Source organism: Hydra viridissima, unplaced genomic scaffold, assembly GCF_058129835.1.
Source record: "Hydra viridissima isolate aposymbiotic clone 2 unplaced genomic scaffold, HvirCarnegie_v1 scaffold_13, whole genome shotgun sequence".
In the NCBI taxonomy this organism is placed as follows: Eukaryota; Metazoa; Cnidaria; class Hydrozoa; order Anthoathecata; family Hydridae; genus Hydra; species Hydra viridissima.
Window position 1 is genome coordinate 2,486,306 of NW_028324312.1, and position 11,828 is coordinate 2,498,133.

At 28.7% G+C, this 11,828-nt stretch overlaps 1 protein-coding gene across 1 annotated transcript; it reads left to right on the top strand.

Annotated features, from left to right (window-relative positions):
• The first annotated feature begins 4,337 nt into the window (after positions 1-4,337).
• On the top strand, positions 4,338-8,982 carry LOC149880053 (uncharacterized). The gene is made up of 3 exons (XM_090070754.1): positions 4,338-4,801; positions 7,645-7,736; positions 7,853-8,982. The coding sequence occupies exons 2-3, from the start codon at positions 7,673-7,675 to the stop codon at positions 8,659-8,661; spliced, it is 873 nt and encodes a 290-aa protein (XP_089926880.1). The 5' UTR covers positions 4,338-4,801; positions 7,645-7,672; the 3' UTR covers positions 8,662-8,982.
• The last annotated feature ends 2,846 nt before the right edge of the window (positions 8,983-11,828 follow it).

Consider the following 11,828-nt stretch of genomic DNA (forward strand, 5'->3'; position numbering starts at 1 on the left):
TGTGCTTCACTGTGGAAGTGCGAGTTAGATATCTAGTTAATATATATTATTGTTGTTGACGACTGGCAGTTAAAACTAATAAATACTTTAATTAAGTTCGCTTGAAACGTGTTGTTGAAGGTTTAGAGCCTCCGTCCTTTATTTTAGGAAAACGAATTGTAACGGATTATGCAAGTGATTTTGAAGAAATGAATCTCGCTTGTGCTTATGAATAAAGCAAAAACCAACTAAAATTACTTTCCACTTCTAATTTAATGTTTTAACTGCAAAAAATTTAATAATCATTCTAACTTTTAACTTAAGTTCTGACATCTAAAAATTCTTTACACAGGTAAAATCATGAAGTTTATTACAAAATTGTGTGTTTTGTGTTTTCAAAAAAAGTGAACAGGAATTTACAATATTTAAGATTGAAAAACAGCATAAACATGTGAAAGAGGATTTTGATTTTAATAGCGAAAAAATTTCAAGAGGAGCTTGTGAGAACGGTCGAAAAGATACTACAAAAATTTGACCTTTGTGGCCAAAATGTTTAATCGTCTGAATTGTTTAATCTTAATCCTATGCAGATAAAAAGCCGTTCCCTTCAAATTCTATGAGCTGCATTTGATTTGCAAGATTGGAAAACCAAAGCTGAATAAAAAGCATCCATTTAAAGAAAACCAGAAAGAATCAAAAGACACTTGCTCACCATCATCCTCAAGATAGCCATTCTGAACAGATTGCATCATTGCTAGTAAACAAGGATTATCTTTTGGTACGATGAGACTCAGCTAAGTAACCATAGACAAACTATTTCCAGTAATTCCCGGTAACAGATGTTCATTTTTTGTAGAAAGTTTTTGAAGATTAAGTTTTAGTAATTAGGTTTTTATATTAGAAATTTTTCAATAACTAATTTAAAATAGTATATTTAGAATAATATATTTAAAGTAAAGTAAAATGAAAAAAATTATTACGTTAAAAGTAATTACTGTTTGATTTGCTTCGGACATCAAGTCATGCATATCTTTAGCCAACACTCTCAAAAACCGAGACATGGTCAATGTTCCAAAATTATGCAACTTGGATCTATTTTAGACAAGTCAACAGGCAACAAAATAGTTGAGCCATTGATTAGTTGGAAGTTTGTTGCCTAAGAAAAGAAACTTTTTGAATTCTTCGCTTTGTCAAAGTCAGCAGTTCCAAAGAAAAAGGCACAACTACTCAGAACAATGGCGTTTTTCAAGAATTTGGAAGAAATAATCAATATATGTTACTTGAAAGGGAAGAAGTTGAAGAAGGATTAGATGTGCTTACCCTATCGCAATCGGAAACTTGATGTCAAGTGATCAAGGATGCAGACAAAGGAAAAGTACGGTTGAATAACTTATCACTGAAAAGGAATCCTGCTTTAATTTTGACTGGAAGAGAATTGACAATAAAAAGTATCAGGTGGTTTTTTTGAAGAATTCCGCAAGAACTCTTAATCTTGGGGTTTTGACTTGTGTCAGTAGATCAGCAGTAAGTCTTGCTATATCATTTAAGAGTGTCAAAATGATTACTTTTGACACCACAGCAATCAATACAGGTTTCAAAAATGGTGGTTTTACTCCAGAGACAGTTCAGACAAAAAGTTCTGGACAAGATTCAGTTAACTAAAATTGTCAACACTACATTCTCGACCTAGTTCTTCGGCACTTATTGATTTCTTTATTCCTAGTAGATTCACATTCATCTAATATCAACTAACAGTTTATTGAAGAGGTTTTGGCAGGATATAAGGCTTTTAAAAAAGTTGTTCAGACAGAGAAAAGACACCAATGCGTGAAAATCCAAGACGGAAGAATAATTTCGGTTTATATAAATATAAAGCATATAATTTCTACAAGGAGAGAAAATGATTTCAATCGCAATGGCGTAAGCTGCCCTTCCTTCATACCCAGTAAACATTGGACGTCTAAGGACGTCTTATGTTTACTAGGTAGTGCTAGATGAAATTCACCGGAAACTTACCATTATTTTACATTGATAACATTTTTTCTCCTTCCGTAATAGAGAAATCATCTGATAAAATAAATCAGAAATCAGTAGCTGAAATCAATAAATCAGAAATCAGCTGCTAAAATAAAAATAAGATCTGCATGCAGTAAGGATGTATACTTTTCATGTCCAATTTGATTGGACAAAAGTAAAGCTCACGTGATTGTGGATTGATATGAAAATTGAAATATTTTTCCGTTGATTTTGTTTTCAACGCTGTTAAAATAATTTTAACTAAAATTTTAAATAGTTTCGGAGTTTTTCAACTCATTTTCGAAATCTTGTGATTTGATTAAAACTTCATTTCTGAACGAACTGTATGGAAGACCTTCACAGCACTTGTAAAACTGACAATTATCTTAACAGCAAGTTTATAAACAGTAACTCAGAAATTGAAAACCTCCTTGATTAGTTATCGTATACTATTTTGGCCATTTTTGAAATAAATGACTTGTAAACAGCCGAATATACTTATGTCAACTCGGTGCATTATAACACCTCTTTAGGTGCGGGAGTTTTCAAAATTAAATAAAATAAAAAAAATTTTTTCTAAAATTATAAGCAAAAAATCATTATTTACCACCACAGGCTTTTAGATTTGAAAAATGTCATAACCCTAAGGTATGTTAATACCCATAAAGGTTTTGTTGGTAAAGATTAACCCTAATTTTTACAAACCGTGAGACAAAATTACACTTTTAGAATCTGCGGGACATATTGTCCACAGTAGATATCGAGTTCTTGATAACTCTTTACACATGTAACACTTTTGAGAGTATATTTATTTTTTGTAATCATCCGGTATATTTTATATCTCAGAGTGCAGATTGAAACGCTGGATCAGACTATTGTTTGAAATAAATATAAAAACCACACTTCTTTCATGCTGAGGCCCCAGCCCCTTTCCATAAGCTGAATAACAGATTATGTTGATTGCTATATAGCTTGAAGAACCTAGTAGGTTTTATTGAGTGAATTTGTAATCAAAGCGCTAACTTTTTTTATAGCGCGTTTGAATTCTTTAACTCGCAAAGCTGTCACCCGAGGGTGTGGGTGTCACCCATGGGTGTGGAGTGGATTTCATCAGTCAACAATCAAACAATTGACTTTGTTTTCTTTTTGCCAAGCAAAACAATGACTTTTTGTTGAACCCTGAAAATAAATATTTCAACATAAAAACCTCTTTATTTTTAGTTTATCGTTAATACGTTCCCTTAAATATTTACATAATAATTTACAATTATATAAAAGATATTTATAAAGTATTTTTAAAAGAAATAAATTTTAATTTTGAAAATAAAATGTTTTTTGATTTTCTCAAGATATTTGCATGATTTTTACACCATTATACATTTAATATTTTAGAAATATTCATCTAATACTTTATTTATAAAAACTAAGATATTTATAAATAATTACTAGCGATATTTAACATGTTGTTTTTTACACAGTATTAAAAGTTGATGAACATCAACTTGATTACATGTCCTATCAAAAAATATATTTGTCCTATATTTCATCTAAGAAGAATTTTCTTTCTCTTAAATTCTTCTAAGAACTTAAATCTGCACTATTAAACCGTGATTATGCTATTAAATCCATCATGTATAATATTTTTCATTTATGGAAATCATAAATTTAAAAAGTTATGCATGATGGTTTAATGACATAGTTACGTTTTAATTATGTAGATTTATTTTTTCATATATAAAATGAAAAAAATTATAATTTTTTTTTTTGTTTGTTTAGCTATATTATTATTATTATTACTATTATTATTATTATTATTATTATTATTATTATTATTATTATTATTATTATTATTATTATTATTATTATTATTATTATTATTATTATTATTATTATTATTATTATTATTTGTATTATTGTTGTTGTTGTTGTTGTTGTTGTTGTTATTATTATCATCATATTTCTAAATATAAAATAATAAAAAATATTTCCCCTGAAACATTGTTTTTACTATGCAAGAAAAAGCATTGTAGATGCGCAAGTGCTCACTCTAGTATGTTCTTCTTTAACTTAAAATTTATTCTTCCAGTCAAAGAGTGGGCACTTTGACTGAAAATTTAATGTATTTAAGGATTAAATTTCTTCTGCCTTTACTTCAAATTTGTTAAAAGATTCAAGTTAACTTATACAGATCACTTGCTTTATCAAACATTAACTTTATTATTTTGAGTATATTGATTGGCTAAGCAAGGAATCACTGTTTGCGTCACTTAAAGAACGCTTTGATGGAATTCACAAAGGAAGTATAGAATATTTTAAATATACAATAAAATGTCAGCATAAATAAATGTGATAACAAAATCTTAGAGTAAGCTAAGTTACAGCAGGCAACACGTTAGTAAATTATCTCGGGGCTTCTGCGTTATTTAGGATTTTTTTAAAAAAACCAAGCTCCTTAAGAAGATTTGAGTATTAATTGAAGATTTATTGATGAGTGACTTGAATGAACGATTGCGTATTATATACTATTTCTTAAATGAGTGGGTTTCGATTTCACGTCGATGTGTTAAAAATTTCGGATATCCATATTTGAAAGATTAAAATACGCAGAGTTAACAACTTTCTGTATGAAAAGATTAATGTTATTTTTTACATGACGGCGTTTCTTTAACTGAAGCTGTAATTACTGTCAGCAATAAGAGCGTTTAATCTGTATTACTTACAAAATACAAGATTTTCTACAGATTTGTTCAGCTGATTTTACGATAGGAAGGTTGCTTCGGATTTATGTTTATGATATTTTGAATCTGTAAGTATATTTGGAGTTATTTAAACTTTTTTTTTTTCAGTTTGGACAATTAAACCTATTTATACAAGAAGAGAAATATTGTCATGTTTGCCATTGAAAGATCTCCTTAAAATTAAACTTTTTTGACGTAGTTTTTGAAATAAAGATTTCCATTGTCCATCCTTATGTAAATAAATTTGACTGAAAATAGCGGACGAGTAATACTATTTTATTAATCTTTCGCACCCATAGTGAAGTATTACCATAAATTGTCTGTAAAAGTGTTGGTACGAGCTTCTCTGTGAAATATATTAAAAGTATCGTTCTGATAATACTTGCTTTAAGGATATACTTACATATTGCCCTTAAATAAATTTAGCGTTGTGGCTAGTAGATTAAATGTAACAAAAATCGTTTAATGAAAAAATTTATAATTGTGAATCACATTGATCAATTTTATTTTAATCTTGGACAAAAGATTTTTTTTTTAAATTAAAATTGAAGTTTTATTTTCATTATTTGAAATTTTTCTCTCCGTCATTTGTAACTTTATTGGTCGCATGTAAAAAGGGTGAAGTATTAAAAAAGCTGGACCAACTTGGAACTATAAAAGAGATTATAAGTATATATAAATATAAATATGTAAATAAAGGGATTAAGTAAATAAACAGTTTGATATACATCTCTCACAGACAGAAAAAAAAATATCGAATTAAATTAAACTTGTTCGGAAAGTTAAAATTGTGTTTGAAGTAAACATTCGAAGTCTAGATTCGAAATAATTAAGTTTACAAAATATATTGGTGAATTTCTTTAAACTCGTTTCTTTTTTAAACATTCGAAGTCTAGATTCGAAATAATTAAGTTTACAAAATATATTGGTGAATTTCTTTAAACTCGTTTCTTTTTTTATCTGGAAAAGTTATCGGTCATATTATCAAGGAGATGATGTAACTTATCATCTTTGTATTATACTTAAACCTCGTCATGCCTAAATAGTTGAATGAGCAGAATTTTTATAATTAACAGATTTTTTGTCTTGTCTTTATGTTGCATAAAATTTATTCTTTTCCTATTCACTTCATTTTATTAACATCTAAAAGTATATATCTATAAAATGATGGGAGGAAAAACAGGAAAGACATGTAATCATAGTTTTATGTACAGACATAAATAGTATTTAATAAAATATCACGTCAAGAATTGTATAACATAGCGTAATCTAATGGCTCGAAAATAAAGTTCAGATAACAGTTTATTTAATCTAACCACCTTGCGTAAAGTTCAATTGGAAAGAAGTAGGTTTAAAGAAAACTAATTAATTATTTAATTCAAAGAATGCTAAAACTGACAATGCAGAAAAAAAGGCATCGAAAATGAGAAAACTAAATCAACTAGGGTTTTTATTGAAATTTATCTCACCTCCTAAAAATTAGCAAACCGAGTTTTAGAGTTTCAAATCTATGGCAGGAGTTTTTAAACCTGATTTCAAAATCGTATTGGCTTTTGAAGAAAAATTCCATTCAACCAATGGGATTAATTACCTTATAGTCTTTAAGAATTTTTTTTTAAAAAAAATATATATGTTAATGAATATCCGAACGTAATCCTGTCAAAGTTAATTTAAGTCATTTTATTGAATAATATATCCGGAAATATTTATCTATGAAAAACCAGTTTTGTTTCATCGATTAAGTTTAAAAGACCTTCAGTAATAGTTCTTAAAGGTGTTCATAGATAGCACGAATACTTTTTGAAATTAAATAAGCAAAAAAAAGTCAGCGCTTATAAGCTATCATTTTCGACTTTCATTGATTATCACCGTTAGAAGATAACTATTCGAATACAGATTTATGACTCTTGTCCGCGATTTTTAGTAACTGAAGTGCTTAGTGGACATGGTTATCGCACCTAAACGTTTAAATTACGATACAAAATGGATAGCATACATTATCTGATTTAAAAAATTATTTAACCCTTGGCGATCATTAAACTTGTTGTAAATACAAAGGGGGTTTATCAGACAAATACTTCAAAGGCGAAGGAACCACCGAAAAGTAAACTAAAAAATATTTGCAAAATCTCCTTTTTTTTCTATTTTCATTTTTTGTCAGCTTCGAAAGAAAATTTTAGCAATGGTAAAAAATTACAGAAATAAAAAAAAAAAAATGCTAAAGGAATATATTTTAAGTTCGCCCGTGGGAAATTTTGGGGTTTAAAATGTAAAACCGAAATAGTCAAAACTTATTTAACACAAAAAAATATTTCCTGAAGACTTGCTGCTTAATTACCTTTTTCATACCACGTGTTTTAGCATTTCCGAGCATTATTCGGCAATATTTTTTTTTATTAAACCATTCAAACGAAACAAATTTAACTTTTTTTTTAAGTTTAAGATGTCAATTTATTTGCTTTGTAATTTTTATATTTGCATTTGATTTGTTAGTGAAACTTTTAACAAATCGTCTTACATTCTTGAGTGTCGCAACTTCTTTCCAATCACTCGCGCATGAAATTGCAAATCATCTCGAGAGGTTGGCGTGTTAAGTCATATTAAGAAACTTATAAAAAATGATGTTGATCATTCGTCATATTAAAGTACATTAGTTTGTCGTGATCAGATAATTAAACAATATGAGACCTCGCAGTTCATTCTTTTCTACTTTCTGCTATTTTCAAGATTTTGTTGACGCATTTAAAAGTACATTTAAGGCTCAATATACACTGTAAATTAATTGTTCAATAAGTGTTTTTTAAAAAAATCATACAACCTATTCACTTTGCCAACCTGTAAGACTTATTTTCCTTATATTATATTTCTTTTATTTCCTTGATACTTAATTTTTATTTATTTTCTTTTTAAGGAATTTTTAAAAAGTAGTTATAACAATTATGGAATTTTTGTTTCGTCTTACGCTCATCGCAGCAGTAATTGCATTTACCCGAGAAGACAAAGGTAATTTTGATTTATTATTTAGGTCATTTATTAATAACCTAAAATATTACTCCTGAAATAATTTCATTTTCTTTCTTATTTTCTTTCTTAATCATAAACATTTTGTATTCTTTTAGTGGTGGAAATGCTAGAGGAAATCACCAAAAATCTTGGTCAGATTGATCGAGGTGAAAGCGAACAAGTATATCCTGGGTACCACTCACAAGGTAAACCTAATCAACCTGAGGAGGAAAAGCCACTAACACTAAAAACTGGCGAGATTGTAGACTCATTACAAGAAGAAAACAACCTTTCGAACGCAAACCAATATAATGATAAGGAAAAGTTGATGCTGGCAAAAGTTCTTTCGCTTTTAGGAAATTTCCAATCAACTTCAGATCAATCTAAAAACATGGGCGAAATAGAAACTAAAGAGCTTGATGAGATTTTAACAGAATTCAAACGAAAAGTTGTAGGAGACACAATGCCCCCTCCTCCTGTCACTAATGGATTACTTCTTCCCCATAAATTGGAAGAAGAAGAAGATGACTCTAAAGAAGTAAATAAGAATGGACCGATCGGGTTACCTTGGGCTGCGAAGAATGACGTGCGAGAAAAAACACCAACCTGGTTACCTTGGTCTACAAAAAAAGATTCATATAAAGGTATATCGAAAGATATCGCAGTGCAAGAAAAAACACCAACCTGGTTACCTTGGTCTACAAAGAAAGATTCATACAACGGTATATCGAAAGATACTACAGTGCAAGAAAAAACACCAACCTGGTTACCTTGGTCCACAAAGAAAGATTTATATAACGATATATGGAAAGATATCTTAAAAATACAAGAAGAATATAAAAGAAATGAAAAAGAACAAAAAAAGACCGCTATTTTAAAACGAATTATTGGTGATTTAAATGAACTATTTTTGCTGGAAAAGTAACTGCCATTATTATATTTATACCGTTAAAAGCAGTTTTCGCTTTGGAGTACGTAAATTTTTAAAATAATGCAATAATTATTTAATAAACATCTTTTTCACACGCTTGTTGAAAGTTGACGATCATTATTATTAAAAAAATATTCTGCATGCGTATATAGAGGAAAGTTGTGTTGGAGTCTTTTGTAAAAGTTCAATAAAAAATATGACACTAATTATACTTTTGGCGGCATTTAATACAGTGTATTGAGATGTGGGCGGGCATATCAAACCCACTTCTGCTCTAGTTTATAATAAAATCTTCGGGTTTACAACCATTCTTTACGCTATTCGATTTAACACTTCTATGGTATTTAAATCATATCAGTCATTAAATCGTATAATGAAAACGTCATCAGAAAATAAACGTCATTAGGAATAAGTTAATAGTGTAGAAAAAGTGATTTTGTTAAAATGTGTCGAACTTAATTTTATAAAATTAAGACATGTAATAAAACCTGAAACGGATTATAGTTATGAAGAATTCCTCTGGGGTTTGCAGCAGCTGTTGCGTGTTAGCTCTTATGGGTTTTGAGTTTTTTAAGGCCTCCGTAGGTAAAAGTGCAGGCAGTAGGCATAGCATTCTTGTTAATTTAGGTTATTAGTGGTGATTATAAATATTTAGTGTTTAAAATTTTGAGATTTTTAGAATAAAACATATCAGTTTTAGAGTTCGGTAAGTTTTATACAACTATTGTCAAGAGACACATAAAACATGAAAAATAAATCTTTATCGATATCTTTAGCGGAAGGAGAGGGGGAATCACCTTATGTGAAACATTGTGGCAGTTCATTCAAAATGAATATTAATGTATATTAAAACATACATTTCGTAGATGACTATTGCGTCGTTAAAAACCGCTGTAAATAACATGTATATGCTATTGACATGTCAATACTCTTGATATGCACATATCAATATTAGTGATACGTGCTAATTAAGTTCACACCTTGAGTTATGCGAGGCTTTTTATTTACATATAGATAAGAAAAAATGAATGCAAGATGGTGTATGATAAAAGATAGAAAATATATAATTCAGAAAAAATAGGTGAATAGCTTTTCATATTCTAAAATATTTTTTTCGCTAAAAATTCATTTTAACAGCTGAAAGAGCATTTCTCATCAAAGAAAGCATTAATTTTCCTCTATCAGAATTACATTTCGTAATTACAGTGCAACTTTAGTAGTTCATTATAACTTTTCATAAAATGATTAACGCACAAATATTTTGTTTAGCAAAATGTATTTCGAATACTTTTTGCAAATTAAAACTTCAGCTGCTGAAGTCGATCCAAGTTCGAAAAAGTTCTTTGATATCATCAAACTGTTTGTAACTTTTGTCATAAAACTAACTGTCATTAAAACTCGGTAAGCACTATTTTTCAGCTGTTTTTAACCTTTATATCTCGATCATTAATTATTTTATGTCTTGATCATTAACTATATTTTTTTTTTTATGTTTGATTGATTCATTTATTTTCCATCAGGTGTTTAATTAAGGTTTGAAAATGAACAATTCGGTCTTTACTGCCTTGCATCAGCATGCTACCTCAAAAAAAACCGAGTAACATATTATTTTGGGACATGTTAAAAGATTACAGAGTTGAAAGTGCATTAAGTGATTAGATCGTTCCAAGATGAGATGTTCATACTGGATATCGTGAAAACAATCGATATCATTGATATCGAAAAACGTTTGAAAAAACCGATCTCCTTCTACATTTGTCTTGAAGTAGTAAAGTGTTGCAAGATGCTGCTGTACAGTGTTGTATTAAATCATAAAACAGATGTGTTCTGATTTGAGATGAATTTTTATGTAAAAATAGCAATAAAAGTATTGTGAAAGTTTTATGAAAAAAAAAGAAAACGGTAAATTCACAAGTGTTAACCAAAATGCAATAGTTTGTAATCAAAATCCAATAAATTCAGACAAAATTACAAAAAAAACCAATACAAAATTATTACTAAAAAACCCATAAGCCCTTAACCAAAATTTTTAAACCACTTTGATTTTAAACTTTTTTGCACATTTTTTGTTATATTGTATTACATGATAAATATGGACTATATATAGCTCGTCAATAATAGAAAGCAAACCGTCAATTAGGGAAAAACCAGTTAAACTTTTGTGTTGATCAGTTTCATTTTTTTGTTTGCTTTAATAGCCGAATATACATAAAACATGATTGATGGACATTAAGGTGTCTTTGAAATTCGGAAAAGGTATGATAAGCGCGAGGGTTATGGGAATGCATCAACTTAAAATTGAAAGTTCCTTGAATACAAAGTTTTCAGTCGAAAAGTTTTATTTATTGATGGTAAACCTGACAAAAAAGATTCTCAAATTGCAATTCAAACATTCATTTTTAAAAGAAACAGATCTTTTTAAAAGATGTAGCCATAAAAAAACATTGTACACTCAATTTTCTAGAAATAGTTCATTCGATAATTCAAGTTATAACTGTACTCGATATTTCTGGTTTTAATTTCACTCAATATTTAAGTTTTTCTCAAATCTCTTTAGGTTCTTTAACAACAACCGGTCTGCAATTTTCGATTGTGGATGGCATTACGAAATCTTAAATATGCATGGAATCTCTTTCAATGATATAGTTACTGTTTTTGAAAAAAGGAAGTAAAGACTGAAAAATCCCTTGTTCGTACAATGCGCTCTCTAATGTCGATTAAATCTCTATATTCAATTATTTAAAACAAAAACGAGCTATTTTAACCAACACTATCTAAAAAAGCATTTCTATCTTTTAAAACTGTCAGATTTTAACCAACAATATCTAAAAAAGCATTTCTATCTTTTAAAATTTTGTCAGATTTTTAAAAACTTTGATTTCATTTCAAGAACTTTAATGAGTTTCAAGAACTTCAATGAGTTTCATTTTTATCTGCTTTTAATAAAATAACAAGTTTGTTGCTGCATATTTGTTGTAAACCCCATATTAAGTTTAGAATAGCTTTCTCTCCTACTGAAATAGAATGTTTAAACTAATTCTTAACCAGATAAAATTTGAATGTATTCTTCGGGTATTCTTCACTTTTATCTGGTTTGTGATCTTCAATAAACTGATTATCTTTTGTTTTTCAGAATTGGTACTGTTTTCAATATCTGGTGG